Source organism: Odontesthes bonariensis, chromosome 7 (assembly GCF_027942865.1).
Source record: "Odontesthes bonariensis isolate fOdoBon6 chromosome 7, fOdoBon6.hap1, whole genome shotgun sequence".
NCBI classification, from domain to species: domain Eukaryota; kingdom Metazoa; phylum Chordata; class Actinopteri; order Atheriniformes; family Atherinopsidae; genus Odontesthes; species Odontesthes bonariensis.
The window spans coordinates 2,580,893-2,602,049 of NC_134512.1; the positions used below are offsets into that span (position 1 = coordinate 2,580,893).

Consider the following 21,157-nt stretch of genomic DNA (forward strand, 5'->3'; position numbering starts at 1 on the left):
GACACCAGATATTGATGCACTTGTGAGGACCAAGATTTTACATGTTTTAGGAGCAAGTTGAACAATAACTAATCTTGTATTCAAATTCTGCAGAGAAGATTTCTTCCCAAAATCTCTTGTGGTAATTTTTAGGAGTATTTGGCATTTGATTATGTTACCCATGTCTAAAATGGCCAAACAGATTCAGCATTAAAAGGATCACTTCTTTCTGTGCTTGAGAGTATTAGGGTGCCTGACTTCACTATCAATCCAAAAACTTATAAACACAACCATGGCACACAATGTTGCCCCTCTGAAAAGGAAGGTAATCAGTCAGAAGAGGTTGGCTCCTTGGTATAATTCACAGCTGCGTGCTTTAAAGCAGACTGCAAGAAAGCTGGAGAGACAGTGGCGTTCCTCTAATTTAGAAGAGTCTCAGTTAGTCTGGAAAGATAGTTTAATAACGTATAAGAAAGCCCTACGTAAAGCTAGAACTGCTTATTATTCATCATTGATAGAAGAGAATAAGAATAATCCCAGGTTTCTTTTCAGCACTGTAGCCAGTCTGACTAAGAGTCCGAGCTCTGCTGAGCCAGTTATTCCTTTAACTCTCAGCAGTGATGATTTCATGAGTTTCTTTACCAATAAAACTGTTTCTATCAGAGGGAAGATTGATGGAGTCCTTCCCACTATTATCAGTGATGTATCATCAAGTACAGCAGCTTTAGAAGTATCTTTAGAACCTGATTTGTATTTAGACGGCTTCTGCCCAGTTGATCTCTCTGAACTAACAACAGCAATAGTCTCTTCTAAACCATCAACTTGTGTTTTAGACCCAATCCCAAACAGACTGTTCAAGAAGGAGTTTTCCCTTAATTGACACTTCCATATTGGATTTGATCAATCTGTCTTTGTTGATAGGATATGTATCGCAATATTTTATTAAAGAGACTTGAACATGTTATTGGGATTAAAGGAACTGCATTAGGCTGGTTTAAGTCATATTTATCTGATAGATTTCAGTTTGTTCTTGTAAATGAAGAATCTTCCTCACACACCAGAGTAAGTCATGGAGTTCCCCAGGGTTCTGTGCTTGGACCGATTCTTTTCACTTTATACATGCTTCCATTAGGTAACATTATTAGACAGCATGGCATAAATTTCCATTGCTATGCAGATGATACTCAGCTGTACTTATCTATAAAACCAGATGAACCCAATAGGTTGGTCAGACTACAAGCATGTCTTAAAGACATAAAGACCTGGATGACTCAGAACTGTCTGCTTCTAAATTCAGACAAAACTGAAGTCGTTATCTTTGGACCTGAGCGCTTCAGGGAGAAATTGTCTAGCTATATAGTTACTCTAGATGGTATTTTTTTGGCTTCTAGTATTACAGTGAGGAACCTTGGAGTTATTTTTGACCAGGATCTGTCATTTGACTCGCATATAAAACAGGTTTCTAGGACTGCATTATTTCATCTTCGTAATATTGTTAACTCATTGGCTGCCGTCAATTTAAATTCAACCGTTGACTGCCAAAGACGTCTATAGACATCAATTGCGTTTTTTAACGGAGCGGGCTGGGGAACAATCTAGCCGAGTTTGTCACTAAATCTTGGGCTTGTAAACACTAAACAGAGAATATACTGGCAAAATTACTTACTTTGGATGGGAGATGAGTAAAGATCACATAGATTGTAGAAGAAGACTGAAGCGGCTTTGAAGCCAATGAGACTAATCAAAATGTTTGTAAACTATAATTGCCATGATCGGAGAAGGAGAAAATGTCGCCGGCGAGACAAAACAAAAAATTTAGGCAGCTAACGCTCGAACAGAGCCTTCTGTGCAGCAGAAGTAGTGTACCACTATCCACCGACGAGATACCCGGGCCAAGCGGAGAGAGTCGTCGGCGTGCGCGTATTTCACCTCAGCGGAGCGCACCACCATACAGTTCTGATGACTCAGACAATGCTATGCTATCAAAATACGTTCTCACTGTTGTTTTTGCTGTTTTATGGAAGGAAACCACTTTTCAGATGTTTGAGGTGTCACTAAAGCAAAAAATGTTAGCACCAAAGTCACTGTTCTGCTTGACAGGTTTCTTTGCACAAAAAGCTTGTTTTCTCCATTTTTTTTGGTCAAAAACAGCTGTTTTTGGTGAAACCAACCTATGTTCTACTGTCTATTACTAAAGGACTGAAAATGGTAGAAACAAACTTTTTTTCCTGATGAAAGAAGAGAGTCTACTCTTTCTTTTGGTAATTTCGGTGTGTACATAGTCATAAGACACACTTTTCTGTGGGTCTTGGAAAATCAGTCAAAATACTGTAAAACACTTGGCAGTATGGGTCTCTCTGCACTGAAAATGGCTGGCAGCGAATGAGTTAAAGGCCAACTTTCGCTGGAAACCACTTTTGTGTCACTCATTTTAAAATGTGGTAGGTCACAACAAGTCATATGAGTATGCGCCTCGCCAAAGTGTAATTCGATCTACTTGGGCTGCACTGGTCATTGAAGGGTCAACCCACTTAGAGACACAGACAAATGAGCGCGTGAGAGAAGGCGAAACTTTGATTCGTCACTCGGTCATAAGCCTCGCCCATAGCCTTGTATGGCATGGCCACAGCTAATCTCCGCTAATCACAGGGTCAGACGGACGTTCCGGCTACAGCTGAAACATCTGTCTGACCCTGCAATGAGTGAATAAAAAAGAAAAGAGAGAAGAAACTTGAGTGCGATCCATTCCCTACTTGTTTGATTACTTTAGAGACGCACCAACAATAAGGAAGAGCGCGGTGTGTAAAAGATAAATTAACGTTATCTGACTGATGAGAATGAGATTAGTAGCCTATGCACGGTTGGTGGACACATATTTAGCTGAATGTTAACCCTATGAATTTGCATTATAATGCTAATTCAGCAATCTGACAGCAATCTGCCAGACTACAGTGACTGACAGGATAAAGATAGGATCATTGCTAATATCTTTGTTAACGTTAATTGCAATTTCATGCAAGATAATGATGGAGAGTTTAGGGAGAGATCAATTAATTACCATTGGGATACGGTCATTGACAAACGAGGAGACATTTGTTGTTGTTGTTGCTCGTCGTCTTCTTCGTCCTCGTCCGATTCAGGGTCGTAAATGTAGGGTTGTATCTCCGAAGACATGATTTTATCCGCCAACTTTCACAAATTCACAGCAATGATTGCCAATCGTTGCAGTGCAGCAAGAAACTGCGGGCACAGTTCAAACATAGCGCGCTGCGGGCTGGCAGTGGCACAGCTCAGCTGGGGTCTAGGGGGTGTGCCCCGTGACGTTTTTTTTTTTTAGAAAACAATCAGAGGTGCCTTATTGTCACGTCGTGGATATTCATGAGGAAAACCGGAAAAGCCAGTCGTTTGCCACACAGGCCAATTCTAGCTCACACAAAACAGCTTGAAACAAGGAGACAAGGACGATATTTTTGACAGAAACGATGCACAATGCATTCAATCATAGTGGTGACCACAGTAATATGTATATTTGTAAATTAAATAACGATGGAAGTGGATCTTTAAAATCAGGAACATCTTGTCTCAGAGTGATGCAGAAAAACTAGTCCATGCATTTGTTACTTCAGGATTGGACTACTGTAATTCTTTATTATTGGGCTGTCCCACATATTCTCTGAAAAGCCTCCAGCTGATCCAAAATGCTGCAGCCAGAGTTCTGATGAGAACTAACAGGAGAGATCATGTTTCTCCAGTTTTAGCTTCTCTTCATTGGCTCCCTGTTAAATTCAGAATAGAATTTAAGATTCTTCTCCTCACATATAAAGCTCTTAATGACCGAGCTCCATCATATCTTAATTCAATTCAAATTCAATTCAAAAATACTTTATTTATCCCAGAGGGAAATTAAATGTTGATGTAGCTCAATTAAATCAAAGAGTTATTATAGATGCTGATGGCTGTGGGCAGGAATGATTTCCTGTAGCGGTCCGTTTTGCATCCAAACTGAAGAAGCCTTTGACTGAAGAGACTCTGTTTTCCGATAACAGTCTCATGGAGAGGATGTTCAGGGTTGTCCATAATTCTCTTGATTTTATGCAAAATCCTTCTTTGCATTATTGTCTCCAGAGGTTCCACAGTCGTCCCCAGAACAGAACCAGCCTTCTTTATCAGGTTGTTGAGTCTTTTTAGGTCCCTGGTTCTGATGCTGCTGCCCCAACAGATGACGCAAGAGGAAATGACGCTCTCAACAACAGACTTGTAGAAGATCTGCAACATCTTGTTGCAAACCTTGAAGGACCTTAGCTTCCTCAAGAAGTACAGTCTGCTCTGTCCTTTCTTGTAGATTGCTTCACTGTTGTGTCTCCAGTCCAGTCTATTGTCCACATGAACACCAAGGTATTTATATTCCTCAACCACTTCCACTTCTTCTCCCATGATGGAAACGGGGTTCGATCTGACCCTGTTTCTCCTGAAATCTACAATCATCTCCTTTGTTTTGTTAACATTCAAGATGAGATGATTGTTCCCACACCATGCCACAAAGTGGTCCACCAGCTCTCTGTACTCAGCTTCTTGTCCATCTCTGATACACCCGACAACTGCAGAGTCATCTGAATATTTCTGTAGATGACAGGAGTCTGACTTGTACTGGAAGTCTGAAGTGTACAGAGTGAAAAGGAATGGTGAGAGTACAGTCCCCTGTGGTGCTCCTGTGCTGCTGATCACCTGGTTAGACACACAATTCTTCAGTCTGACAAACTGTGGTCTGTTTGTCAGGTAGTCATTAATCCAGGTGATTGTTGAGGCCTCCACCTGAGTCTTCTGGAGTTTCAGACGAAGCAGATCAGGCTGAATTGTGTTAAATGCACTGGAGAAATCAAATAACATGATCCTCACAGTGCTGCCTGCTTTGTCCAGATGACAGTGGGTTTGTTGAAGCAGGTGTATGATAGCGTCTTCAACTCCAACTCCATGGCGATAAGCAAACTGCAGGGGGTCCTGATATGTGCTGGTTTGCTTACACAGGTGGGTCAACAGGAGTCTCTCCAGGACCTTCATGATGTGGGATGTCAGGGCAACAGGTCTGTAGTCATTGATTTCTGAAGGGTGAGGTTTTTTTTTTGGTACCGGAACCGGACAGGATGTCTTCCACAACAATGGTACCTTCTCTTGGGTCAAGCTAAGGTTGAAAGGGCGTTGCAGAATCCCACAGAGCTGCTCTGCACAGGCCTTCAGGACTCGGGGGCTGACACCATCTGGACCTGCAGCCTTGTTCCGGTTCAGTCTCTCCAACTGCCTCTTCACCTGACTTCTAGAAACAGAAAAGTGGGAGGGGGAGTCAAAGGGGACAGCAGCATCTCCTGATTGGGTTGAAGACAAACTAGTGGAAGCAGAAGAATCCATGACTGAGGTGGAGGTGGAGATGTTACAGGAAAGCTGTGGGTCAGAGGAGGGTGGGATGTCTCTTTGGCTGGGAACAGGAGGGGAGGATGGTGAGCTTGTTCCTGAACTGAACCTGTTGAAGAATGGGTTCAGCTCATTTGCTCTGTCCAGACTTCCATCCATCCGATCCTCCCTCTGCTTGAGGCCTGTGATCTTCTTCATTCCTGACCACACATCTCTGATATTGTTCCTCTGCAGTTTACTCTCAAGCTTCTTTCTATACACCTCCTTGCTCTCTCTGATCTTGACTTTGAGCTGCTTCTGTATACTCCTCAGTAACTCCCTGTCTCGCTCCCTAAAGGCTCTTTTTTTCTTGTTCAATAGTTCCTTTAGCTCACTGGTGATCCAGGGTTTGTTATTAGGGAAGCATCTCACTGTTCTGGTGGGGATGGTGTTGTCCACACAGAAGTTTATATAGTCAGTCACACACTCAGTCATGGCATTAATGTCCTCTCCATGTGGCTTACAAAGAGAAATCCAATCAGTTGCATCAAAACAACCCTGTAAGGCTTCTTCAGCTTCATGTGACCACTTTCTAACAGTCCTTTTTGTGACAGGTAGTCTCTGGACAAGGGGTTTATATGCTGAACAGAGAAAAACAAGGTTGTGATCTGATTTACCCAGGGGAGGTCTTGATTTGGAAATGTATGAATCCTTGACATTTGTGTAAAACAAATCCAATGTCTTGTTTTCTCTGGTAGAGCAGCTGACAAACTGTTGAAAAGTTGGCAGTGTAGCAGAGAGTGAGGCATGATTAAAATCACCAGATATTGCCACAAAAGAATTGGGGTGTTGTGTCTGTATCTTAGCAACAACGGAACTGATGACATCACATGCAGTGTCGGCAACAGCTGAGGGTGGAATGTAAACAGCCACCAAAACAACACTGGTGAACTCTCTTGGCAAATAATATGGACGAAAACTTACTGCCAATAGTTCAATGTCAGGACTGCAGAGACGACTCTTCACAGTAACATGTCCTGGGTGACACCATCTGTTGTTGACAAGCACTGCCAATCCACCCCCTTTCCTTTTCCTGCTACTCTTTAAATCTCGATCTGCTCGTACAGTCAGGAAGCCCGGCAGAGAGACGCTGGAGTCGGGGATATGATCCTGCAGCCATGTCTCAGTAAAACACATAATGCTACATTCCCGATATTCTTGCTGAGTCCTTGTCAAGGCTAGAAGTTCATCCAACTTGTTAGCTAACGATCTTACATTTCCCATGATGACGGATGGCAGTGATGGTTTGAACTTCTTCTTTCTTTCTCTCCTCTTTGCTCCTGCTCTGCATCCACGACGCCTCCTTTTCAATTCCAGTGGGATTTCTGGCTTCAGTTGTCGAATTATTTCTGCTTTTCCAATGTTAATCAGCTGCTCCCTGTTGTAAACCACCCTGTTGCTATGGTTATGCATCATAACAAAAGAGCAAAATATACAAAAGTATTGTGAAAAATCAATCCAGCTGCACAGCATCCAAGGCAGGAAGGAACAGTTGTCCAAAAAATGCAATTTCTTCCAAGAAAAAACAGGAATGAAATTTAGAAAAAAGAAAAAATCTCAATGTGAGGTACAGAGCTACTCCAACGAGCTGCCAACCTCAGTGGCGCATTCAGAAAGATTTCATTATAAGATATTTTCCTAACAGAGCACTTCGTTCCCAATCTGCAGGTTTACTTGAGGTTCCCAGAGTTTTTAAAAGTATAATGGGAGACAGAGCCTTCAGTTATCAGGCCCCTCTCTGTGGAAACAGCTGCCAGTTTGGGAGGCAGAGCCTTCAGTTATCAGGCCCCTCTCTGTGGAACCAGCTGCCAGTTTGGGAGGCAGAGCCTTCAGTTATCAGGCCCCTCTCTGTGGAACCAGCTGCCAGTTTGGGAGGCAGAGCCTTCAGTTATCAGGCCCCTCTCTGTGGAACCAGCTGCCAGTTTGGGAGGCAGAGCCTTCAGTTATCAGGTCCCTCTCTGTGGAACCAGCTGCCAGTTTGGGAGGCAGAGCCTTCAGTTATCAGGCCCCTCTCTGTGGAACCAGCTGCCAGTTTGGGTTCAGGAAGCAGCCACCCTCTCTACCTTTAAGACCAGGCTTAAAACTTTCCTTTTTGATAAAGCTTATAGTTAGGGATGGCTCAGGTGATCCTGAAACATCCCATAGTTAAGCTGCCATAGGTCCAGACTGCTGGGGAAAAGAGAGCAAAGTGAGGAAAGGTGTAACATAAGAGGCCCCTTACGTCACACCTTTTCTCACTTTGCTCTCTTTGTCCCCCGTTTATTCTCTAAAATGATATTATGTACATTTGATTACAATGAATTGAACTCCAATTTGCTCGAACTGGACTGTATTATTGAAGTACCTTGAGATGACCTTTGTTGTCATTTTGACGCGATATAAATAAAACTGAATTGAATTGAATTGACTCCTCCATCAGATGCCAGATGGAGAAGCGGGATTGGTCCCTCCAGAGAAGGCGTCTCCACTGCTCTGAGTCCAGTGGCGGCGTGCTTTACACCGCTGCATCCGACGCTTTGCATTGCACTTGGTGATTTATGGCTTGGATGCAGCTGCTCGCTGAGCTTTTCCACCTTCTTTGCTATTCATGGTTTTGGGTATTTCATCCTCTTTGTTGTGAAATTGTCTTTATTCAGACCATTGTCAGTTTGTTGAAGGGCTGCATCTGTGTCCTACACTGAAAAAAAACATACACTTTATCGGCCGGGATCAATAACTCTAATTGTACTCTGGACTTGAACGCAAAACCATTTGTCTTCGGTTTACTGACTAAACCTCTGTAATACAGATTGACTTGTGTGAAGAATGACAGTGTTTCCCATACATTGAGGAAACTATGGCAGCCCGCCATAGTTTCCTTTTGGCCGCCATAGTTTCCGAATCCCAATCGTTTGAAACACAGCGATTTTTTTTTTTTTTTTTAAAACACAGCGATTTCATCGAAAACCAACCAATATGACTATACAACAGGTGAACTAGTAATTAAACATGTCCTAAAGTGTGCAATGTCAGAGTTTTGAAGTTTAGTGGCAAAAAAGGTTTATGTGTTATTAGTCGCTGTCGGGGCGATTGACACACGTTATAAATTAGTGGGTGCGCGTGCATAAAGATCAGCTGTAATCATCGTGATTTCATTGACAAACATATTTTTTTGACCTATTTATATTCTGAGAAATAATGTGAAATTTGAGCAATGACGGGTACACTAGTATGTTGTCCGGTATGTTGCTTAAAAAAATAGTAAGCTCAATAGTTTCTGTTTAAAATAAGGTGTTTCATCCGTCCCGCATGTGTGGTTCAACCATCCCGAATAGGCGGAGCGGGGTGAAGTTGGTTTTATATTCGACATTCGCCTATTTTCCGGCTTTGTAATTGTAATAGCGTCACGAAAACCGCACCAATTAGCCTCAGGATGGTATTAATATTTACAGAAAACTAAGACTAACATACCACAGGCTTTATCAACTCACCAAAGTAAGCCTGAAAGATCAGAGTAACCGCGCCGAATATATTTCTAAGTGAACTACGGCAGCCGGAGCGCTTAGGGACCGTCGCAAAAGTGCAACGCCTTTTTTTGTTCTCACTGGATATTCAACCAATGAACACCAAACCAATTCGGATGGGTTTGTGAACTCACTATAAAGCTTTCACAGTCTTTTAGTTTCCAGAAAAATCATTTTAGGTAGAACATTTACTCAGTGTGCATAGTTAATTCCATTTTAGATTTTTATTTTGTAATAGCTCTCTTGTTTTTAAAGATATCAACACCAAACCGCTTCTGATGTGTTCCTGAACTCATTGTGTACTTCCCACACCCTTTGTTATCAAGGAAAACCTTTTCAAGTTTCTCAAAAAGGCATAAGTCCTCACTGTATATGATCCATTCATATTTTTCATGAAGTTTAGTTTTAACCTGTAAATATTTTCTATTACAATTGTTATCATTGGGTTTTAATGACAAGATGAGGTTTCCTCATAAGCCCACAAGGGTTTCTGACATCTCCAGCACACATTCCTTTTTTTTAATTTGTTGTGTTTTATTGTGTATTTTTTTGTTATATTTGAATGAATGTGTGCAAATCAATCAAATAAAATAAAATCTGCAGTCGCACAAATTTACGCCGCACAAATTCACGCCGCGTGAATTTACCCCCCCCCCCCCCATAGTTTCCAAAAATTCTGTGGGAAACACTGAATGATGTGTCCCCATTTCATTATAGCTGTTTTCCTTTACTAAGAATCTGACATTGAAATGCTTTTTAACTTATTTGTGATCCCAGTCTGTACACTTGATCCAAATTTGTTTGAAACTGGATGCAACTTATTATTCCACTTATGAGGCACTTCTGTTTTTTATTTGTATCTTTTTTGAGAAATTTTGTGAGCAGGGCGACAGAAAGACAAACAAACTGTAAAGAGCTAACCAACGAGGGAGTGCAAATGCGAAATGACAGCTTTATCAGTGTACTGTGTGTGCATAACTGTTCTGACAGTTTTTTCTGTCTGAGCACACGTTAAAGTTTATACTATTCAATGTCACTTAAGCAATAAGTTAATAAGTTGGAAGTACAGTCTGGCCTCTCCCTTTAGTTATTTAGAGGGTGTCAATCAATCAATTAGTTTTATTTCTATAATTTGCATTTCAATATATGAAAACTTTTTTTGATGTTTGTCAAGCAGTCTGATGTGACAATTTAGGGGGCTGTGTGAAAAGTATAATCAAATAAACTAAAACCATCTGAAAAAGGATTCAGGCAACAATTACCATGTAAATGGTTAAAACTTTGTGGCATTCAGATCTGCCCTGAACATGAGCACACGTCAAAGATATATTTTAAGTTTCTAACATTATCTCTAACTGTCTCCTCAGAGCGCATGGGCCAGATGCTATGATCCTGGTAGATGGGCAGCCTCTTCAGACTAACAGTGAGCTGGGTCTCTCCCAGATGCTTCACATTGCTAGTCAAATAGCAGCTGGAATGATCTACTTGGCATCTCAACACTTTGTACATCGTGATCTGGCAACAAGGAACTGCTTGGTGGGGAATGGTCTTCTGGTGAAAATTGGAGACTTTGGCATGTCCAGAGACATTTACAGCACAGATTATTACAGGGTAAGAATGCATCGGACTGTTGGTACATATCACAACGTTTGATTTATTTTAATCGTCCATTAATTTACCAATCATTTCTGTGTTAACCCCCCCCTACATAGTATGGTTTTAAAATCTTTAGAAATATATGTCTGATTTATTTCCATTAAAAAATTATATTTTCAAATCAGAATTAAATGAATGACATGAATCCACTCCACATCTATGCTTGCTTAGTGCCATCTGTTTTCAAACTGTTAATGTTGGAGAAATGAAGGATGAATGTTTCTGCATTCCTCAGTGTGCTCAATAGCTCTATGGCACAAGGCTAACAGACCATCGCAGCACTATTTACTATAAAGCTTGTCTATGCTATTTGGTCCAAGGTTGTTACTTTCATTTTTTAGAATGTATTAAACCAGTATGTCCAAAGGAACCCTCAAATGTGTGTGCAAAAGTGCTTTGAGTGGTCAACAAGATTTGATGTTAGATGTGAAACTAACGTGGAAGTGCTTTAAACGTCGCAGTACCACAGGGCTCTGGCTTCAAAGCAGCTCAGGCTCCAACAGATTTTCATTTCATAAAAAAGTTTCTCAATATTCCCTGTAGTCATGATTGTGTGGTGAGCTAGATTCACTCCTGCTAGAAAGATTCCTTAACTTCATTGGTATTTTTCCACAAAGACACTTACTTTCATCATAGCCAAATTAGGTCACCTCTTGCTCAAGAAAGACCAAGATGATGACCTGAATATCAAATTTGACACAGTTTGCCAACTTATGGGTGACATCAAGAAGCTACACATTCGTGGAGAAGCATTATATTTTGTTTTAAACTTACTAATGGACATGGAAATGACATAAAAATCGAATCATCCATTCAGAGACGTTTTCATTCAGTTGATAAGCACTGGTGAAGATATATACAGGTGCATGGTAATGTAATAATAATTCTTAAATGAAATGTAAGGAGCCTGACTGCTAATGACTACAGGTAGTTAAAGACAGGAGGAAAACATGAATGATTATATATCCAGAAGTCACAGCTAAAATCAACATTAGATTTCAGAATAAATGGATGGGACAGCGCAGATGAAGCCAAAGGAGATAGTGTCACATTTGGAAAAGGTTTCCCCTGTGTGTGTGCGCATTAAGAAATTAGGATGAAGGAATGTTTCCAAAGAAATATGAAATATAATCATTTACAAAGAGTAATTGCGCGAGTTGATTAACAAACAAACAGATCTTGGAAAGTTGGAATTGTAGCAGAGAGATGGTTTGAATATCCAGATTTCAACCACATCTTTTTGATATCTAGACTCTCACCATGAAGAGATTGGGTTGTTGTTGTGTTTGTTGCCTGGCAACAACTGAGCTAATGACATCGCATGCAGAATCAGAAAGCAACACAAGTGGACTCTCTTAATAGACAAACATAATGTGTCTTTTCATTGCTACGCTGATGATGTTCAGATTTATCTCCCCTTACAAATGAACTGTAAAAACTCTGTACAAACTCTACTTGCCTGTATAACTGACATCAAGACTTGGATGAGCCAGCTGCAACTTCTGGCCAGGGTAAAACCTTACTCTCTCCTCGTGACCTGGAGAAGGTGATTCATGCTTTTATTTTTTCCAGACTGGATTATTGCAACTCGTTGTATGTAGATTTAGACCAGCACTCTCTGCAACGCCTACAGCTTGTGCAAAATGCTGCTGCTCGGCTTTTAACTGGCACAAAGAGACGGGAACATATAACCCCAGTTCTGGCCTCTCTGCACTGGCTTCCTGTCGGCTTCAGAATTGATTTTAAGATCCTGATGTTTGTCTTTTTTGAACGGTTTGGCCCCTCGAGTATTTAGCTGAACTCATACATGTGCACAGACCAATCAGAGCTCTGAGGTCTGCTAACAAACTATACCTGGATGTGCCTAAATGCAGGCTAAAAACTAAAGGCGATCGAGCTTTTGCACTGGTTGCCCCTACGCTGTGGAATGGTTTACCGCTGCATATCCGTTCGTCAGAAACTTTTTTTTCTCTTATAACCTTCTCTCGCAGTCTTTCGGAGCCGGGTAAGACGAAAGTTGCCTTTGTGTGTCGAGTGCATATATCTTTTGTGAAATTTATCTTTGGATTTTATTGTTATTCATTTATGTAAAGCACTTTGGTCAACCTAGGTTATTATAAGGTGCTCTATCAATAAACGTGACCTTGACAAAATAGATAACTCTAGTAGCGTGCATGGTTGCCTTGTTTGTTTCTTTTTGGCCCTGTGATGGACTGGTGACACCAGTGTGGACACCACCTCTCACCCAATGCCAGCTGGGATAGGCTCCAGCAATGGATTAAGCCGGTATAAAAAATGAATAGATTTTTCCGAGATTTTTGACACCCGGCTAAAATGACATAACAATAATCCATTCTAGAGGTTATGAATGCATGGACCAGTTTTTCAGCATCACCCTGAGGCAGGATGCCCCTAATTTTGGCAATATTTCACAGATGAAAGAAGCTGCTTTAGAGACCTGTTTCATATATTAATTGAAAGATATCTCTGCATCATTAAGCAATGATCATTTATATTAGCAGTAATGCCATGAAAATGCCATGTTGTGTAACTATATCGTTTGAAAATTGATCTTGGAAGTTTTCTGGAACATGTCTCTAAAACAGGTTCAGTGGGCGTCATCAGGTTAAATTGAGAAATAGAACTGGGTATCAGCAATGTTACATTTACTGATGATCTTACGTCAGGGAACCACATATAGAAAATTTTAGGTCCAGAGCCCTGTAGAACATTGTAATTAACTATGATATGAGAGGAGGAAACATCCCTTACTAAAACAAACTAGAATCCAAACTAGACTTAAAACCACTCTAAAACAGTATCCTCGATGTGTTTGAGTCCTTGATATAGTATTCTGTGATTAATGGAGTCAAATGCAGTATTACATTTTAAAAGGACCAGCTTAAACACTACAATATTCTTAGAGGCAAGAAGGAGGTCATTTGTATCTTTATCAAATATAGTTTCAGTAATATGGTGTACTGGAATCCAGACTGATACTCCTCATACAGACCATTATTCTATGAATGGGCAATTATTTGTTTTAAAACAACCTTTTCTAAACTTTCATACTTTTTTGGATTATTGTCAGGATCAAGAGGCTTTTAAAGCTTTGGTTTCATTAAAGCTAACCGAAGACAAATTGATCTGTTCTAATACAGCGCTTAGTGAGATTTAGAACATTATTAAACCTTGAGGTTGGGAGGTGATCCAACAGATCATGTTTTTTTTTACAGACTTACCGTTGAACCTTTTGGGAAAGTTTACTTTTTTCTTCCTATAACTGACCCAACTTTATTAGTAAAATAAAAGTTTATAAAATCCGTGCTAAGCACTTAGAGAATGCCTCTAATGGTGTTAATACTGTAGCTGTCTCCAGATTTAATGGAGCATCACTCCTGTTTCGTTTGTTCAAAGGTTCGCAGTTGTGAAGATCACTTGAACCTCACATCCAGACATACAAGCAAGGCACAGACAGTTTTAACAAACATTAACACACACATTTTCATTTCCTTGTTTCAAACATCTTCCTACTGTGTGTGTGTGTGTGTGTGTGTGTGTGTGTGTGTGTGTGTGTGTGTGCGTGTGTGTGTGCGTGTTTGTGTGCGTGCACAAGCAGGTGGGAGGTCACACCATGCTGCCTATTCGCTGGATGCCCCCAGAGAGCATCATGTACAGGAAGTTCACCACAGAGAGTGATGTGTGGAGCTTTGGAGTCATTCTGTGGGAGATTTTCACATATGGTAAACAGCCATGGTTTCAGCTCGCTAATAATGAGGTACAGTAACAATTACAGAAAAATGAAAAAGTGTTCCATTCTGTGACTTTTTAAATCTTGGGTTTTCTCATTTAAACTTAAAAATTTAAATTGATTGCTTAGAATAAATAGAATAAACCAGATTAAGACACCTGATATTTCTGAAATAATAGAGCTTGGTTGATATTTTGTCAAAAATGTAAACAGAGCAAGACTACACATCAGCACAATGCCATCAACTGTAGAAAAACATATTTGAAAGTGTATTTAAAGTCAAACCTGACCTTGTCAAGTTTGAAAGATGTGATTAATCCCTCACTAGCTTAATCCCCTAGGACACCTTTGTGAATTGATTAATAAAGCACATTTTTTAAAATTTCATTTCAATTGGTTTCATGTGGAGCATTCGGTAGTATGAATGAACAAGCATGTAGTTAAATACAAAGATTCTCTGATTGGCTCATCCATCTTGTACATGATGGATATGGATAAGGAGACCAAGAATGTGCAGTCCATCTTGTTAGAGTCCCTAAAATAACATTGGTTCCAAGGACTCACGACATATGAAACCACTATGAAGCAACTACCAATAATTGATGTTGCTGAAATAGAATCGTGGTTAAATTTTTTCTTCAGTTGTGCTACCAAACAAAATTTTAAAAGTGGACAAGCTTGTCTAGATCCTCTTCGAAGAGAAAAAAGAGGCAACAGCCTGTTGCTTGTTTGTCCTGCGGCCACTGTGGATAAATATAGCAGTGTTACTTGGGCTAGAGTCGAGATTCAAGATTCCTTTTATTGTCGTTCAACTAACATATCACAGATGTAAGAAAACAGGAAATAAATAGACAGGTCTAGAAACTAACTATGTATAAAACTGCACAGTAACTAAATGGTAAAATATATAGTTTGCATACCCTGGTATTGCTCTGAATTAGGGGGGGGGGGCTTTTGCACCTGGAATTTATGTTGCTCATGACAAGCAGAGCACAGTCAGTCAGCATCTTTTCACACTGTTAAGCAGCCTGGTTGCAGTTCTGTAGATAGATGTTTTTGAACCGGACAGTCCTGCAGTGCAGGCTGCTGTAGCTCCTGCCCAAAGGCGTTAGGTAAAACAGTCTGTGACAGAGATTAATTGGTCATCCAGGACACTGGTCGCTTTTGCCAGTAAGCAATTTTGGGCCAAGTTGTCAATAGATGGCAGCATGAAGCCAATGATCGTCTTCTTCTCGTACCAGAGAGAAATGCTGCTGGTTAACACTCTTTATGGTGCCCTTGTAGAATGTGGTGAGGATGGAAGAATTGAGATGAGCCCTCTTTAAAATGTTTATCACCTCCTCTTTTGAACCGTTCTCCTGGTTGTTCTGAATCAGTCCCACCACTCTTGTGTTGTCAGCCTACCGTATGATGTAGTTTGTGTTGCACTTACCAGAACAGTTGAGTCATCATTGTGAACAATGAAAGGCTCAGGACACATCCCTGCAGGGATCCGGTGCTAATTGAGATGGTATGTGATGTGTTATTGCCTACCGACATCAAATGAGGCCTCTCTGTGAGAGACTAAAATTCAGTTGCACAGTGGAGTGTTAAGTCCAAGTGAGCCCAGTTTGTTTAGCAGATGCTGAGGGATAATGGTGTTAAATGTCAAACCAAAATCGACAAACAGCATCCGAACATGAGCATCTTTTTTCTCCAGGTCTTCCAGACACACATGAAGTACAGTGGATATAGCATCCTCAATGTAATGCTTTGGGTCAAGTGAGGAGGGGAGGATGGATGTGGTATGATCCTTTACTAATGTAAGTGCTACTGGTCAAAAATCATTAAGACAGAATTTTTTTGATGGCTAAGGTTTTGGAACATGATGGTCCTGTGGCCTGACTTGGGTCACAGTACCGCACAGGGGTTGTGGTGCTTAGCTCTGTCGACTCTCAGCAAGATGGTTCTAGAGTGAATATCAGCTGGAGCCTTTCTCTGTGTAGTTTGAATGTTCTCTACTTGTGTGCGGAAGTTCAAATTCCTCCTCCACAGTTAATTGACGTGAGGAGTGAGTTTGAGTATTTATGGTTGTTTGTCTCTGTGTTGGCCCTGTGGTGGACTGGCAACATGTCCAGGATGCACCCTGCCTTTAGCATGATGCCAGCTGGGATAGGCTCCAGCACCCTACAACCTTGAATTGGATAAAGGTATGGAAAAGACTGTCATGCGGTGAACTGCAGCTGTATAATATGGTCAAATATTTACATTTTTACTTTGATAACATACTTATCTTTGAGTGAAGCTCAAAATTCTCATTTTAAATTTCTTCTTACTTGCGTTTGATTAAAATTTTTGGTCACCATCCTTTCACCTGCTGTAACGCCCTGCTCTGAGCAGCGATTGGTTCCATTTTCATGGTCAATCAGATGACAGAAACTCACTCAACTGATGTAATGTGACTTGGCACCTGCATGTTTGTCAAACAATGGTATGGGGGGGCCTGTACTGTTTGCACTGTTGACACTCCAGTGCATATTATTAGGTTGTATATAAAATTAGGCCCTTTGCACAGGATGTGTTCTGCATTTAGAGAGAAGCACCCCTGACCACAAACGTACCCAGATGTTACCACTGTGTCCCTCCATAAGGACTTAGAGTCAACAGAGAACTGTTCCCACCTTTTGAATAGAGGTGACCAGTAAACCAGTAAAACCAGAAGCACATCTGTTGAATGACGGTGGTGAAGCCAAGTGCTCTGATTTAAACTTCTCTTTATTGTTGGAGGAGAGATCTACCTCATAATCAAACTCAAGTTTATTGCTAAGTAGGTTTGTACTTATAAGGAATTTGACTTGGTGTAGTTGGTGCAGAGTATTCAGTATAGACAATCTAGATATATATATATATATATACAGAAGCTTAAAAAAATAAGGAGCTGTGGTGCAAGCTGAATGCTATAAATACTATAAATGTGCAGATATACAACAGGATGAAGTGGTCCCAAATAAATAGAGACTGTGCGTTACTGTAAGGCAGAAGGTCTGAAGATGCTACGTTAATGGAGCTTGTAGGTCTGGAAGGGGAGAGGGAGAGAGTCAGTAGCCCCTTTCACACTGCGACCCGCTACCTTAGCGGGTCCAAATTGCACCTTCGACCCGCGTCGAGCAATGTGAACGCTTGGCGTGTTGGTGACCCATGTCGCCTGAAGCCGAGTTCAGGGGGCGTTGCCTAGTGGCAGAGCGTCACACGGAACACATAAAATGCTGGGCGTGTACAATGACGTAGGCACAAGCCATGCGTTGGAGGTAGGGTTAAATACACCTTGAGGACTCGTTTTTGCAATTGTATATGCAGTTCATGGAGATGTTATTTTACGGGGTGTGGATGGTTACAACGTGGGATGCCGCCGAAGAACATATGCGGAGAATACAAGAGCACTATAGTCCCCGAAATGTGGCGGTAAATAACGTCCTCTGCTCGGAGGCTGAGGAGCTCGCGGACCTCCTTGTCTCCCCAGTTGGCCATATTAAAAAGTCTCGAACTTGATGTAGGCTAAAACAGAGTGAAAGTTGTCCTCACCTGTCGCTGTTGTTCTGAATCAGCTGTCCATTCTGTCTTTCAAACTCCTCACGTCACGCCACGCCCACGTCCGACCCGCGTCGATTGCGTTCACACCAAACTCGGCTCGGCAAAAGACTAGGGTCCGACGCGGGTCGAAAGGCGAGTCGAGTTGACGCGGCAGCCCGGGTCGGCAGTGTGAACGCAACAGCGGACACGCTAAATTCGCGGATTAAACGCGGGTTATTCGGCAGTGTGAAAGGGGCTAGTGTCGGGGGGGGTGGCGGGCCTTGTTGATAAGGCTAGTAGCGGATGGGAAGAAAGTGTTCTAATGGCGTGAGGTTTTGGTCCTGATGGACCGCAGCCTCCTGCCAGAGGGGAGTGTCTGAAAGAGTTTGTGACCGGGGTGCGAGGGATCAGCCACAATCTTCCCTGTCCACCTCAGAGTCCTGGAGGCGTACAGGTCCTGGAGAGACGGAAGGTTGCAGCCAATCACCTTCTCTGCAGAACGAATGACACGCTGCAGTCTGCCCTTGTCCTTGGCGGTGGCAGCAGCGTACCAGATGGTGATGGCAGAGGTGAGGATGGACTCAATGATGGAGGAGTAGAAGTGCACCATCATTGTCCTTGGCAGGTTGAAATTCTTCAGCTGCCGCAGGAAGTACATCCTCTGCTAGGCTTTCTTGATGAGGGAGCTGATGTTCAGCTCCAGCTTGAGGTCCTGGGAGATGATGGTTCACAGGAAGCGTAAAGACTCCACAGTGTCAATTTTGGAGTCACCGAGGGTGATGGGGGTAGGTGAGGCTGAGTTCTTCCTGAAGTCCACAACCATCTCCACTGTCTTTAGAGCGTTGAGCTCCAGGTTGTTCTCCCTGCACCAGGTCGCCAGATGGTCAGCCTCCCACCTGTAGGCGGACTCGTCGCCATCAGAGACGAGTCCGATGAGAGTGGTGTCCCTGGTGAGTGGAGGGGCAGCTGTTGGTGTACAGGGAGCAGGGCAGAGGAGAAGGAACACAGCCCTGAGGGCATGACTGACAAAAAGTGTTTTTCAACTGCGTGTTGTGCTCTGGAACTTGAATTATTTTGAGTAATACTATACATCATCATACTGTTCAATTCTGTTTTCATCTAAAGAGTTCTCAAAGTACTGGCGATATTAGAGAAGCATTTATTATTATTATTATTATCACTTTTACTACTTCTATTATTATCATTATTATGTCCTAATGAATAAGGGAAATATTGTGCTTTGTTATGTCACAAAAACAATACCATCCAATAATAAGGAATCTGAAATCACCTTTGAATATGAGAATTCAAATGGGTTCTACTTGAGCTCTAACAAATGTGTTAAGAACATTGACTTTTATTGATTTAAATGTATGTAAATACATTGCCTATTTCGTAATGGAAAGACATTTATAAAACCAAAACTCAAGGTTTCCATTAGAGGTTTAAATCTCATAAACTGTTTTGATGTTCCTCAGTGGTCCTCAGCAGGCAGCAAGGGCAAACGGCATAACAGTTAATCTGCCAAGCTATACTTAAGTGTATGTTCGGTGAGCAGCACACAGAGCCAACAATTTGAATAATACAAATTATTCAAATAGAAAAAAATATGTTCACAAGCTTGCTTGAAATACTTTTAGATTTTTCCACTATGTCTGCCTTAGAAACGGAATGTTCAGTTCTAGTTGGGTTTGATCTTTAGGATGCGCTCTCCCAAACGTTCCAAAGATCTACAGTTTTCTAATCATATTGAATTGCTCCCCCAGAACTATATTCTCATGGTATTTCTTTTTTGGAAGCTGTATAACAGAAAATGAAGGCCATCATTGGGTATATTAGCAGGTCATGCACACCAGAGAAGCAGCTTCCATCCATTTTCTATACCCACTCAATCCAATTCACATCACCACGCAGCCCAGAAAAGCATCAGTATTTGTTAAATTCCATTCAAAGGTTGGCGCATGTTGTTAACAGTAGCACAATAACAGTATAACACCGTATCCTTCATGTTTCTGCTGTCACATGTGAAAATACAGTGCTGTTCACCTCAGCCAGTGTATGTTGTTCTGTTCTAATGATGTTTATCTGGTTTTAATCATTTGTCTTCCTCCTTTTCAGGTGATAGAGTGTATTACTCAGGGCAGGGTACTGGAGAGCCCAAGACTCTGCCCAAAAGAAGTGAATGATATTATGCTGGGCTGCTGGCAAAGGGAGCCACAACAGCGGCTCAATATTAAGGACATTCAAAAGAAGCTGTTTACTATGATGAAAGCCACCCCAGTGTATCTGGATATACTGGGATGAAAATGGATACCATGGCAAAGGAATAACGCGTTAGAGGAGAAGTGTTGTCTGGACTTGCATCATAGAATCATGTGAAATAAGATAATGGAATCGATGATACATTGCATCCATCTACCCAACATAGACTCAAATGAAAAAACGCACCAAAATGGTGTGATGTTTTAACGAGGCCAGAATGAACCATGCTGAACTCAACTGTGTTACTGGGCTTTGTAATCTTTTTCAGCTGATCTCATAAATGAAAAGACTTGAGCTCAGATCGACTAAGGGTTTAAGGGTCACAAATCCCCTTTTGGCATAAAAATATTACAGTCAGTATTTACCAACAAGGCGCAGTAGCACCTGAACGGTGTGGACACAGTGATCTTTGTGCCTTATCCAATTGTATATGTAACTGGGAGAGTTTGCCCTCCGGCAACATTGATAGGGGAAGAAATTATTCAAATGAATCACTTAAACTTATTTACGAAGCTTTATGCCTCCCTATTTAACTGCTGCTCATGCTCTTATTCTCCTTTGAAAAAAGTATGTCTTAACCTTTGAGCCTGGGTTAGGGTTAGCCAATGTGGCTGTGGTTGCTGCTCTGAGGCAGCACAGGTGTTGTGAAAACCAGCTGGAGGAGTCTATGTAAAGAAAGAAATATACCATCCATCCATTTTCCATACCCGCCGCTTAATCCGTCGGTCGGGTCGCGTGGGGGCTGGAGCCTATCTCCAAAGAGATATACCATTTGCATAAATTTGTTTCAAGTGCCAGATGAGCAAAAGATTATTGCCAGACCACAGTATTATTATTAACTGCCTGGAGCTAGTCAAAGAAGACCTGTGGTCAGATGCATAAACCATGTTTATACCTTTTCCTCCACATAAACAATATATTCAAAGGAAGAATGTGTGGCGAGAATGTGCCCCTTATGGATTATTTTGACCATGTGTACACCTGATTTTACCCGATTTTTACATTGTAATCC

General features: G+C 41.5%; 1 protein-coding gene across 3 annotated transcripts in view; it reads left to right on the plus strand.

Annotated features, from left to right (window-relative positions):
* Positions 1 to 20,213, plus strand: part of LOC142383629 (NT-3 growth factor receptor-like) — a 98,849-nt gene extending 78,636 nt beyond the window's left edge. For all 3 annotated transcript variants that reach the window (XM_075469245.1, XM_075469243.1, XM_075469244.1), the window contains 3 exons: positions 10,295 to 10,538; positions 14,203 to 14,361; positions 20,002 to 20,213. In XM_075469245.1, coding sequence (XP_075325360.1) covers positions 10,295 to 10,538; positions 14,203 to 14,361; positions 20,002 to 20,187 — 589 coding nt within the window. In that variant the 3' untranslated portion in view covers positions 20,188 to 20,213. The remainder of the gene's footprint in view (positions 1 to 10,294; positions 10,539 to 14,202; positions 14,362 to 20,001) is intronic.
* The last annotated feature ends 944 nt before the right edge of the window (positions 20,214 to 21,157 follow it).